This window comes from Priapulus caudatus, unplaced genomic scaffold (assembly GCF_000485595.1).
Source record: "Priapulus caudatus unplaced genomic scaffold, Priapulus_caudatus-5.0.1 Scaffold91, whole genome shotgun sequence".
In the NCBI taxonomy this organism is placed as follows: domain Eukaryota; kingdom Metazoa; phylum Priapulida; class Priapulimorpha; order Priapulimorphida; family Priapulidae; genus Priapulus; species Priapulus caudatus.
The window spans coordinates 17451-31501 of record NW_014577152.1 but is presented as its reverse complement, the minus strand read 5'-3'; the positions used below and the strand labels follow the sequence as shown (position 1 = coordinate 31501).

At 42.6% G+C, this 14051-nt stretch overlaps 1 protein-coding gene across 1 annotated transcript in view; it reads left to right on the top strand.

Annotated features, from left to right (window-relative positions):
• Window positions 1-7994, top strand: part of LOC106804893 (HIG1 domain family member 2A, mitochondrial-like) — a 16543-nt gene extending 8549 nt beyond the window's left edge. The window contains exon 2 of the mRNA XM_014806283.1: window positions 7546-7994. Within this exon, the coding sequence (XP_014661769.1) occupies window positions 7546-7724 (179 nt within the window). The 3' untranslated portion in view covers window positions 7725-7994. The remainder of the gene's footprint in view (window positions 1-7545) is intronic.
• Window positions 7995-14051: the final 6057 nt, after the last annotated feature.

Sequence of the window (14051 nt, the reverse complement as noted above, 5' to 3'; positions counted from 1 at the left end):
ACTGTTACTGTGTGTATTCGGTGCATTGAAGTACGAACACGCCGGTCGATTACAACAAAGTGATCTTAACCACACGAGACATGCCGCCAAAAACTTTTCAAGTGCAACCTCCGGAAAATTTCGATTTTTCCAAGCCTTTGGACTGGCCCCAATGGATCAAGAGGTACGAACGTTTCAGCGTTGCTTCAGGCCTTTCTAGAGATGGTGAACACATGGAGGTTTGCACTCTCATATATACAATGGGCAGCAAAGCAGATCATGAGATACTGCAGTCTATTGGACTATCCGAAGCGGATCTCAACAAAATAGCAGTGGTCAAGGCTAGATTCCAGGATCACTTAATCGTACGGCGCAACGTTATCTTCGAGAGAGCAAGATTCAACAACCGTAGGCAGGAAGCAGGAGAATCAGCTGATAGCTTCATCATAGCGCTTCACAGCCTCGCTGAACACTGCAACTATGGCACTCTAAAAGAGGAAATGATCCGGGATAGAATAGTCGTGGGTCTACGTGATGAAAAGCTCGCAGAAAAACTGCAGATGGACTCGAATCTGACTTTAGTTAAGGCAGTAGACCTGACACGCCAAAGTGAATTGGTCAAAAGCCAGCAAACCGTTATTCGCAACCTAAGCAGCAGTAGCGATAATGTCGATGCACTTGGAATGCACTTGGTCGATGCACGATGCAGCAGAAACCGTGGAACCAGCAAAGAAAACCACAACCCAAGGGAAAACGTAGCAGTCACGGGAGTAGTAGCAGCAAACACGATTTCAACTCTAAGTGTTTGTGGTACGGCCACCAACCGAATCACAACCGGAAACACTGCCCCGCACAATACGCAGAATGCGATATTTGTTCGAAAATTGGACATTACGCAAAAGTCTGCACATCTAAAAGTGGCAGTCACCGTCAGGACTGAGATAAACCCAAACGCCACAACAAAGTGCACGTTCTTGAGGAGGCCGACCTCGATTTTGAATTTCTGGGCGATATCAACACGGACTCCGAGTTTCTAGGTGAAGTCAACACCACAAGGAGCCAACCTTGGATGATAGATCTGACACTCAACAACACACACGTATGCTTTAAAGTGGATACCGGTGCTGCTATACTATATTATGTGACCGCTATACCGGAGAAGGAAATCTTCAAGGCGTCTGAGTTTCAACCTACGGATAGGACATTCTACGGACCTGGTCAGGTCAAACTAGAAGCATCCGGAAAAGTCTGCGGTGTTCTACAAGTAGACTCGGAACGCAATGGTTGTCGATACCATGGCAAATCGCGCCAGAACGTGTACGTGATCAAACACCTACCGCTACTAGGTAGCAATAGAATCGCTACACATCTTATCAAGGGCTAACCTTTGCAGCATGGAGTCTGAGCAACCAAGCGATCTCGCGAAGTACAAGAAGCAGTTTCCAAAACTCTTTACGGGATTAGGAAAACTTGAGGGAGTGTACAAGATCGAACTGAGCGAAGACGCGAAACGTTTCGCGATCTCTACGCCTCGAAACGACCCGCTACCACTTGTGTCAAAAGTGAAGGAGGAGTTAGCGCGCATGAAAAACCTGGGAGTGATCAAACCGGTAGACACCCATACAGATTGGTGCGCTGGCATGGTCGTTGTGCCAAAAGCGAATTCGGAACGTGTCTGCATATGCGTAGACATGCAACGATTGAATGAAGCCGGACGCCGTGAACTCCACCCGCTACCGTCAGTTGATCACACGCTAGGACAACTAAGAGGAGGGAAAGTTTTCTCCAAACTGGACGCCAACTCTGGTCTCTGGCAAGTCGACCTTGATGAGGAGTCACAGTTACTCACAACTTTCATGACTCCATTCAGACGTTTTGTCTTCAGACGACTTCCCTTTGGTATTTCTTCCGCTCTTGAATACTTTCAAAAGCGAATGCAGAAGATTCTAGAAGGATTAGATGGTATCGTCTGTGAGATGGATGACATACTCGTCTTTGGGCGAAACCAGGACGAACATGACAGGAGACTGTTAGCAGTCTTACGTCGACTAGGAAAAGCAGGTATAACGCTAAACGTCGAGAAATGCGTCTTCTCTTTCTGCTCAGTGGAATTCGTCGGTCACGCGTTGGTGAAAACGGGATTAGCGCCGACCCGCTCAAGGTTAACGCTATTGCGGAGATGGAACGACCCACTAACGTTAGCGAACTGAGACGATTTCTTGGCATGGCGAACCAGCTTTCTAAATTCACACTGGATCTGGTTGAGATGACCAAACCTCTCAGAGATCTTCTCGCGAAAGATAATGCGTGGCTTTGGTCTGACGCTCAAGACCAAGCTTTCGAGAGAGTGAATCGATACTGAGCTCTACCCCAGTACTTGCAATGTATGATCCACGATCCGAAACATTACTTTCGTCAGATGCATCATCATACGGACTGGGAGCAATCCTGGCTCAGAAACAAACTGATGGACACTGGAGACCGGTCACGTTTTGCATCAAGAGCAATTTCAGCACATGGAACAGCGATATGCCGCAAATAGAGAAGGAATTTTTGGCCAGTACGTGGGCATGTGAACACTTTGAACAGATATTTGCTTGGATTCCTTCCATATTCGAGGAACGGATAACTAATAGCACTGGCGTACCTTGCTGGGAGACCAAGAAACTGGAGGACTTACACCCCTAGAGTTCAGGCTTCCACCTCAGTCATTAATGAGATTACTGGTACTCTACTTTCGCACGTACATGAAAGAACATGCGACCACAGATGATAGCTTGTCAGCGAGCTCCTGTGAAGTCGACAACCCGAAATGGACGACAAGCACTGCAGGATGAGACCAATAGCTTACGTCAACGCTGTATACGCTGCGTGTTCTCCGTGTTACGGGCGTGTACCCACGTACACGCACGTGCCGCGGGTTACACGCAACTTTACCCATTGCCTTCATTGGCGGCCCATTAATTTCGCTTACGAAAAATCATTGGATTTCGTAACGAATCAAGTTCATGCGGACACTTGCGAGGGTGTAGCTGATCCAAAGACCTGGTAGCTGATTTCGTAAGAAATCACTCGCCAGTAGCTGATTTCGTAACGCAATTCATCGCAGTAGTGATTTCGTAACGAAATCACTTTGTAGACTTGATTTCGTAACGAAATCACTTTGTAGACTTGATTTCGTTACAAAATCATTGATTTCGCAACGAAATCAGTCATGTGACACTTGGCGCCCCATACCAGGCAGATGCCAACGCCGATATACTCATAGCAACGACAGCCATTGACCATGCCACAACTGGGATTACACATGTCATTGGAGAGGACACTGACATTCTAATATTACTTTGTCATCATGCAGATTCGTGTTCCAAGGGTCTATATTTTAGGTCAGAAAAACCGACAGCAAAGTATTCTATTTGGGACATTCATTTGCTACAAAAAAGGCTTGGTGATGAGGCTTGCCGTGCTCTACCTTTCATACATGTATGCCATTTCTGGATGTAAATACCTCCCGTCTGTTTGGAATTGGGAAAGGTGCTGCCCTCAAGAAAGCACAGAAAGATGAACTGTTCATGAAACAAGCACAAGTGTTTTCTGTGAATAAGACTGCCGACAACATTCTGAAAGCTGGAGAAAAAGCGTTGATGTCTCTTTATGGAGGGTCATCTACGGACACCTTGGATTCCCTGCGCAAGAGGAAGTTTAGTGAAAAAGTTCTAAAAAGTATCAGAAGTGTGGATGTTCAAAACCTTCCACCAACATCAGATTCTGCAAAGTATCACTCTTACAGAGTTTATTACTTGGTTTGGATAGGGAAGGGTACGGGTCTGAATCCGGAAGATTGTGGTTGGCAGTCACAGAGCGGTAGCCTTGAACCTGTTACTATGGATGGCCCACCAGCTCCAGAATCTCTCCTTAAACTTAAAGTTAGCAGGTGCCAATGTAAAGGACAATGTAAAAATAATAGATGTAGCTGCAAGAAGCACGGATTAGAATGTACCATTGCATGTAGTGAATGTCAGGATGGAATCTGTAAAAATATTTCGGTTGATTGTGATGCTGCGGACCCGGACGACCTTGACTTGTGATTAGAAGTATAGTGTGTTAACTTGCTTATGACTGATGCAGACTGATATGAATAGCTTTTACAGGCTAGATTGATTCGTTGTATCCATTTGTATATATGTATATATTTGTATATCCATTTGTAATAATTTTGTAATAATTTTGTATACACGCCGTTGTGAAGGCGTCTTATAAGTAATTACATCACTGTAAATAGTAAGAGTAAACAAAGTATGTCCACTTTTTTCACAAAATGCAAGTAATTCTGTTTACTTTTTATGGCTAAATTGCTGCATTATTAAATATTAAATGATAATGGATTTTAATGGCGGCCATTTTGAAATCCAAAATGGCGGACACCGACCGATAATGGTTTCGATTGTAATGGGTTTCTTGACCCCGATAATGTTGGTTTAGACACCAAGATCATGTTTCTATGTTGAATATTAGATGAAATATGAAAGATAATAGATTTGGATAGTGGCCATTTTGAAATTTAAGATGGCGGCCACCGACCGATAATGGTTTCGATTGTAATGGGTTTCTTGACTCCGATAATGTTGGTTTAGACACCAAGATCATGTTTATATGTATATTAGCTGAAATATTAAAGATAATAGATTTGGATAGTGGCAATTTTGAAATTCAAGATGGCGGCCACCGACCGATAATGGTTTCGATTGTAATGGGTTTCTTGACTCCGATAATGTTGGTTTAGACACCAAGATCTTGTTTCTATGTTAAATTATATTAGCTGAAATATGAAAGATAATAGATTTGGATAGTGGCCATTTTGAAATTCAAGATTGCGGCCACCGACCGATAATGGTTTCGATTGTAATGGGTTTCTTGACCCCGATAATGTTGGTTTAGACACCAAGATCATGTTTCTATGTTGAATATTAGCTGAAATATGAAAGATAATAGATTTGGATGGCGGCCATTTTGAAATTCAAGATGGCGGCCACCGACCGATAATGATTTTGATTGTAATGGGTTTCTTGACCCCGATAATGTTGGTTTAGACACCAAAATCTTGTTTCTATGTTGAATATTAGCTGAAAAATATAAGATAATGGATTTTGATGGTGGCCAATTTTAAATTCAAGATGGCGCCCAGATACCATACCGATGGAGATCGGTATCCGATCTCATATGAATGTACATATCTTAAACTACCGTTATGCCAATTAAATTTTCATGCTTTTGTCAAAAAGTGCACAATTAATTCATCTGATTTTTGGCTTTTAGCTCGATCCTGTACTATCTAGGGCAAACTAGCCTCAAACTTGAAAATGGTGGCCATTTTGGATTTATGCTAATTAGCCGGTTTCCCGTAGTCCGATTTTGGCCGATTTTGCATATAAAGTTTAGGAGGGTCCAATCAACAACTTCCAACTATAAAACCGTCTGTTGCAATTTGTTCTGGGTATTTCATATAATTTACTGTACTAGGAGGCATTTTTACCGTGTGAACGCTAAGTACAGTACTGAAATCATCATGTGAACGCAGCTAGTGTATGTATATCTGCATGCATGCACGGCTATATTCTCTGCGCTTACGATCCAGCCCCAAATAAACGTGAACATATTTTATTAATTTATTGTGAGTGTGGTGGGTTTTTAATAATAAACTGACACTTAAAAAATTTAAAAATAAAAAACAAACTGCATGCTGTGTCCCAACATTAATATATTTTGTATACAAACTCGTATCAGCTGTTCAACTTTCTACTGTGTCGTTAAGTGAAATGCTGAATGTTGACTAGTTGGACCTTCATTTACGTTATTTACCATTTAAATTCATATTGGAATTTTTTAAATGTATTTTTTTATGTTTTTCGGGCGAGTGACTTTTGCCTCCGGGCAACCAGTTTCGTAAAAAAAAACAATTTTGGTAGCACCCTGTAGAAGCACAATTAAAGGGATCCTTTACTCTAGGTTCTAGGATTATTTTCAGTTAATTTAGGTTAAAATTACGCTACATAAAAGGTTTCATGGTTCAATCACCATTAGAAATATATTTTTTTTATGTTTTAAAACTAACGACTACAGTTTGATTACAACGACGGTGGCGCCACTCAAAGGGCACGATCTGAAAAGTTGCGCAAAACAACTTGTCAGCTAAGGGCTACAGACCGAGGGTGTTTCTTATTTATTAATTTAAAAGCAAAAGGATTGTAATATCTTATAAACGACATATAGTTTCAGTTATATTATGGATAAATTTGTCCTAAAATAAACATCGTTCGGTTAAATAGCATTTAGGTATAAATATAATTGCACCTTTGTGATTAGCCCTCGGTTTGTAACGTGCAAAATATATTGGGAAATGGGCAACTTTGTCAGGGTGGCAGCACGGTTGCGGGTGTCAATGGCGCCGTTCAATTTCGTAGCGTTGATGTATAATTAATTATAACAATTAAATTAGGTATCTGGTAACAAGTACGTGTGGGTATAGACGATTTGTTATACAGTAAGTACAGTTGTATACAGTAAAATCCTAGAGTCTAGTATCCCTTTAAAGCTTACTATGTAGAATACATATTGCTTATTGTTACATAATTATATATACATTGCGCCCTTCGAAGTCTCGTATGCATTTCCTAAAATCTCTTCTACTATAAGGTCTAATCAAGAAGTTAATTGGGTGGATATATTAGATGTGGGATGGTTTACAAGTTGTGATTTTGCTTGCATTGCTCATATTTCTCAATGTTTGATGCCACCGTACCATATGAACGTTATAAGAGCAGCTTATACAGTCAACCTCACTTAATTCGTCATCACTTTATTCGTAGAATGACCTAATTCGTACAAAAACATGTGGTCCCAATATTTCTCTTCTTTATTCCCTTTAATTTCTGTTGTATAATTCGTATTCTGTAATTCGTACAAAATTCTCTGGTTCAATTAACATTATTCAATTCAAAATGACACGTGTAATTCGTAGGGAATGTTTGTTTATGCAAACAACATTTTATCTTTGAGAATACAGTAAAACTAGCATAAGTCGTCATCTAGACGATGACGACTTATGCGAGTTTTACTGTATTCTCAAAGATAAAATGTAAACTCAGTTGCGCGATCGGAACTTTGACTTCCATGACGACTTATGCGAATTGACGAGTGTCTAACTCGTCAATTTGCATAAGTCGTCATGGAAGTCAAAGTCCTGATCGCGCAACTGAGTTACGAGTTATTGATGTGTGCACTGATTGTTTCATTTGCATTGTTCTCTTGGACGCATTGTTTTTTTCCAGCTCGCGAGGAAACAGTCGCGGCGCGTCGCAAGTTTTTACCGTTGTTTACACAAATTATCTATCTATTTCGTGGTTTCTACGGATTAAAAATAGAATTCGTGGAAAATACGAATTGTCTAATTCGTTGATTACGTAATTTGTAGAAAATATCGTGGTCCCGTCTGATACAAATTAAGCGAGGTTGACTGTACTATCTTCACTTGATTTCAATTAACATTAATTTTGCTACCGCTTGCAGGGTGTCTGCTAACAGCAGCTGTCTTATCTTATGGACTGTGGAGCTTTAGAACTGGCAATATGCAGAAGTCACAGACGATGATGCGACTGCGTATTGGTGCACAAGGCTTTACAATTGGAGCCCTTCTTCTTGGAATTGGAATAAATGTGCGGAATCAGTCTAAGAAGCCTGTTCATTAGTGACAGTCCCTGCTTGATGCTTAGTCATTATTTACCTTTGTAATAAAGGAGTTTTGTATAAACACAAAGTTCATAAACTGATAACGTTATGTAGAGTACATAAATGTACCTGTTCTTGTACATAATGCAAGGATTAATATTTACTACATATAGGAGATAAGGCAGTGTAGCTAAATCTCCTGTAGATACATATTGTCTAGTGTTTTATCTGTTTTCACACAAATTATGAGTTTCCTTCTGTAATAAAAATTATATACCTTAGTGCTCTTATATGTCACTTCATTTATTTTCTGTCACGTTCACTTATCATCTCTCGACTCGTGCATTAGAAATCAAACCATCTATTGGAGAAATTAACCTACACCCAAATATAACTGCAAACAAGAATCCACGTGGAGATTTTCAATTGTTGACAGTTTTCCAAAACAGGACGAAGTTGTACTAATAAATTATTTATTTGTATTTAAAGTATAACACACAAAATTACATTTCAACTGTACAGACCTGTTCTCATTACACAGGACAAATCACAATCTCTGTTGTGAAGAATCGCCCATGTTCTAAGTCTGGAACATTAGATTCCATTAATGCAGCAATGTATTATAGTACGCATATTAATGTACACTTATCAGGAAGCGACAAATACACGGTTCCCTTACAGAGATCAGCTCCAAGATCTCATGAACGTGATATTAAATACACTAATATATACAAAACGTTCTACCCAGATCCAATAAACTAATAGCTGAAGGTAAAAACCAAAATCTTACACCGATTACATAGTCGATCAGTATTTTGGATACATGCGACCACCTCCAGCTTTGGTTAACTTTCGAATGATACAATCAATTGACGACAGTAAATGTTTGCTAGCTTAACCACTTGCCAGCATACCATTTCATTGCACGGGTTTCGCACGCGAGGTCACCTATGAATATGAAATTCACACCTTAACTCGGCAAATTATCGTGACAAACCTGGTCACATTTTAAGCTTAGCTGTAGGAGAAAACCCATTATATTTACACGTATCACAGTACTTCTTCTCAACTCTGCAAGACTTTGATGATGGGAATCGGGAAGTTATTCAACATATTGTGTGCGAAAAAAGAATGTTATATTCATATGCGACCTGTTACACCGGATGTATATATATATAATATATACATATATATACTGGTTTGTAGACTGGCATAAATAGCAGCGCTATCAAACGTCCAACTCTACAGAACATACATTCTCATTTAACCATAATATAAGCAAAAAATTATTACATAATAAAAATATTAGATAGATAGACACATTAGTAACTTCTACTAATTTCCCTTCATTCTAGGCATTTATATAGTTTGTCTAGCTACCAAACTATGATAGCATATCTTCATTAGTCATAGCAAAATGATTAGCACACGTGCGCTAACCATCGCGCATATACTTTCGCTTTCCATGCGAACACAAGTTGAGCCCAAGCACATTACGTTACGTGTAGAACAAATGTACATAGAATTACTAAGTACTTTGACATTATTGTTCAATACTTGTAATGCATCGCCACTCATAGGGTCTATGACTATGTCCACCAGGGTACTGCCGGAACGTACTCTGGGTACGGTCCGGTACCCTGGTCACTATTTGATATGGTTAGGGAGTAGGCGTAGGCGATTCCCTAGACTCGGTAGTAGAGTAGGCGAGGTACGGTCCGGCATATTAGATAGTACCAGGGTACGTTCCGGTATACCGGACCATACCCAAGGTACGTTCCGGCTGTACCCTGGGGGACATAGACCCTCTCAGCTGCACCGCCTTATAACCTGGCACGGTATCAAGGGGCTAGACGATTACACATTTGTATATAATCCACACTGGATTGTAAGGATGCACACGTACAAAGAATGCTTTTGATGACGCATTAAGGTATACACACAAATTACAAACTACAACATGCCTTATTACACAGATATGCGCATAGAAACCCGTTAGGAAAACAAAATAAAATTCGGTAAATACACCATGATGATCAGAAATCATTTACACTGATTAATTTTTCCTTGTTCATAAATAATAACTCGACTCTTATAGCTTGGTTAAAATTGCAAAAATGCATTCACCCAACTTTAATATGTAAATCAACAATAAATGTATATCTACCCGCAGACTGTCCATTCATAAACACTCAGCATATGAAAATACCCATGAATGCATATATTTCCTTGTTGCTTAGCTACATCTATACAGAATTAAATGTATGTCATGAACATCCATCGATACACTACGCTCTAGTGTAGAATACCCACTGCAAAATAAAGATACCCCCCATGAAGTAGATACGAGATCGACAGGATGGTTTCACCGGTCATCTGTAGGCAATGTGACGAGCAGCCACATTTCACCATCCTCATCTTCCCGATAAAAACGGCACCGCCACCGCGTCAACAATAAACAGCCATCGATTTCGCAGCTACATCGAGGTAGGAGCCCAAACGTTGAGGTCGGAGCGCCTCACCCTGCAGGCGCCGGCCTTCCTCACCGGCGCCCTCTTCCTGTGATCCTTGAACGGTTCGTTCATCGTCTTCAGCTGGCTCGTCAGCTTGTTAGCCAGCGAGCCGGGCTCGTCCGTCCCCGCCGCGTTCGACACGTTGCGCGCCTCCGGCACGCCGTTCTCCTGCTCCCCGCCGTAGTGCCTCTGCAGGAATCCGCCGAGGCCCGCCCACGACGACTTCCGCTGGACCGACTTCTCCGGCGGCAGCGCGACTTCGCCGGAGGGCGTCAGCTGCGGCGCGGTGCCGCTGACCGTGACGCGCCGCGACGGCTCCTGCTTCGCGACGACGGCCGTTGACGCCGCGCCGTCCTCCTCCGGGATCGAGTGCGACGAGAATGCGCTCGGCTGCCGCGGCGCGTCGCCCGCCAGCTGCGTGTCGCTCGACGAGCGCTCGCCCGGCCCGACAGTGCCGTCGGCGTACACCATCGGCGCGGGCCCGCAGACGGTGACGCGCCGCCGCGATGGCTGTATCGCCTGCACGAGCGCCGGCGGCGCGACGGGCGCCTCCTTGACAAGGCCATCGTCGCCGATAACGGGCGGCGGGCCGTGGACGGTGACGCGGCGCCGCGGCCCCACCGGCGCCGGCTGCGGCGGCTCCTCTCTCGGCCGCTCCTCGGCGTGCGCGACCGTCGGTCCGTGCAGCGTCAGCACGCCGCCGAAGAAGTTGAGCGTGTTCTGATTCTTCTGCGGCGTCGTCTGCGGAGAGGTGAGTGGCGTTGTGTCGACACCCTCTGCGTCTGCAAAATCGATTCGCGGCGCGATTAGCGATTCGAGCTTTTTTTCGTACGCTAACTGCCGCGCGCCTACGGCTTACTATTTACGATCCGCTCGAGGGGTTTTTCTCAAACTTTTCTCTGTACTCGCTTTCGCGAACCAGCCAAGCGCTTATCGATGAAGTTTTATATCAGGCGAGCAGCAGTGACAATTTACATGCTGCATCATAGTGGTGCTGCACATACAAATGTCAAATGATCAGCTGACCGTTTTTCTGACTCTAACACGCTCTACCTGTCTGTTACCAGTCTGTTTCTACCACACCTCTCCACCAACATAGTAGACGTCTGACGAGTACGCAAAAAGTACCAAAGGTGGCAGGCTGACTTACCAGACAGTTTCTCCAAGGACCTCGTTCGTGTCAGGCCATCAGACTGAGATACCCTCCAGGTACCCAGAGAGAACTTGAAAAGAGCCTTGCTGACCGGTGGCTCAAACTCTCCTACTCTGTTCTGATCTTCAACATTGGACAAGTCAATATTGTGTCTGAAACCAAGTGCCAGTTGGTCGAAGAACGACCCGCTAGGCGGCTGCTGCGTCATACTTGCAGTGGATTTTTTGGCAGGTTTTCTACGCCACCACTGATGAGGATGAGTTCCCCAACCTCACCTGCAAGTTAAATAAAAAAAGTTTTAATTATTTCTGACACATTTACATGTGTCTGGTATCACAATAGCAAGCAGAGATGGAAAGATATACACCAACACATACATGTATATGTGGATATAATTGGATATAAATATTCCAAGGAACAAAATTTCGTTTTTAGACATACGCAAGTGTTGCCTTGGGTCCAGCCAGAAATTTTAGGACACCACAGGAAGTTGTAGGGTCACCATATCAAACATTGCCTTCAAAGCAGGTGCACTAGGCAAATTAGTTTTTATCAACACTTATCATGCAAGTCAGAGTGATACATACACAAAATAGGATTAACAGATAGTCCTGCATAAGCAAACTAGGTTGAGCAGTCACAACAATTTATTGCTGTAGATAGCAGCCAAAATTTCAAGGCACCACAGTCATTAAGGGGGCAACCATGGCTGAGAGGGTCTATGTCCCCCGGGGTACTGCCGGAAGGTACCCTGGGTACGGTCCGGTATACCGGAACGTACCCTGGTACTATCTAATATGCCGGACCGTACCTCGCCTACTCCACTAACGAGTCTAGGGAGTCGCCTACGCCTACTCCCTAACCCTAACCATAACACTAACCCTATCCCTAATCCAAACCCTAACCCTAATCCTAACCCTATAACCATATCAAATAGTGACCAGGGTACCCAGGGTACGTTCCGGCAGTACCCTGGGGGACATAGACCCTATGAGCGCAACCATGCCACCTGTCGTAGGTGCCATCATCAAACTGGTAGCCTTCCATGCACAGATAACATCGACATCGATTTACGCTTGTCTAGTTGTCTGGGGCAAATAGGAATAGTGTTGGACCCCGAAAAATGGCCTCGAAAAAATCGCCCAGAATGCAAGGACTGTGAGGAATGCAACTAAACAATTCACAAATAATTTCTATGGTAGAAGGATATTCCTGAACCTCCCTCCCCCATCCCTAAGCACTGTTTCACTTTGAGGCCAGCAGTAAATGTCATTGCCATGCACGTCATTACTCCTGGACTCTGCTCAAGATTACTGACTCGTCACTTACATCTGCATCTACCAAGATGAGGAAACGGTTCTCTAACGTCAAGCAGTAATAAACAGCACAGGTACATTGTATCTATGTACAGATAGAAAACTTGGAAAACAGCATTAAAACTGATTACAAAAACTTATTATTAAAACTAAAAAACTTTATTAAGTGCATGCAGAACCAGCAAGTCGCTGATAAAAAATATATTCAAGCCACTGAAATGAAGAAATACTAAGTAACAATGTTTCCCTTGGTGCATGATCTACTGCACTACAGCTGAACTTGCATGACGAACTATTCCCCTTTCTGGGTTCCCGTTTTGTCAAGGAAAAACATGCAGTGTGTGTACATACACCGAGAGAACGTGTACCAAATAGTCTACTCTACTGTATGCATATTATAGATTTGTTCCTATGTGTAACATAGATAACTAGATATTATACAGGTTGCGAAATTAACGCGAGTCCGGAGTCAAATACTCCCTGATTTACTGTCGGATTCCCTGATTTGACATATATATGCAGGAGTCCGTGTGACTCCCTGAAAATTATGCATAGATATAATAACTATAGTTTGTGCCAGAGCACGACCTCGCGGAATTACCGTATTTTTCCAGCAAATGTCCAAAGAAAATTTGACAGACGTGCAACCGCATGAATCTTCAAAATAAGCACATGTATGCGTTATTGTTAATAGCTTTCGTTTTAAACACCAGATTGCAGACTCCATCATTTTGCTGCGGACTCCCTCGTTTTGAGGGCAGGGAGTCCGTTGGACCCCCTTGTTCAGAGGAAAATTTCTACCCCTGTTCATATGTGTAACACTTCTATAATATCTTCCATCAAAGTTATGGGGCTACTTGTAACCAAGAATTCATTTAAGGCTGGCTTTACATAAAAGGATAAATCAAACTTTTGGGCAGGACTGGCTAATTTTATGTTTTACCTTAAGTTGAATAGTAGAAATCAAAATTGTCGAAAGGACTAGAGCTCTGGAGTTTTAGGATTATATCCAAGAATCATACTAGCAGACTATAGACCAGACACACGCACTATATTAGGTTAATAAGAAAATTTATGGAGTCAAACCTGCAGGGTTCTGCCAGGATTTTTATCTACGTGATGTTGTAGGATGAAACCCTCAAACCACCTACCACTTCTCAGGCAGGAGGATAGGGGCCCTCTCTCAGGAAAAACTGCATTTCAGATACATGTGTCCAACAGGTATGTGAGATAATTTCACGCAGAGAGATTCATTTTAATCGCATCCTCAGAATCGACAATTTTACGCACACGATTGCCTACTAAAGGTAGTTAATTATATAACTGTGTCGACAAGTTTTGTTAGTGAATACATTAATTGGGTTA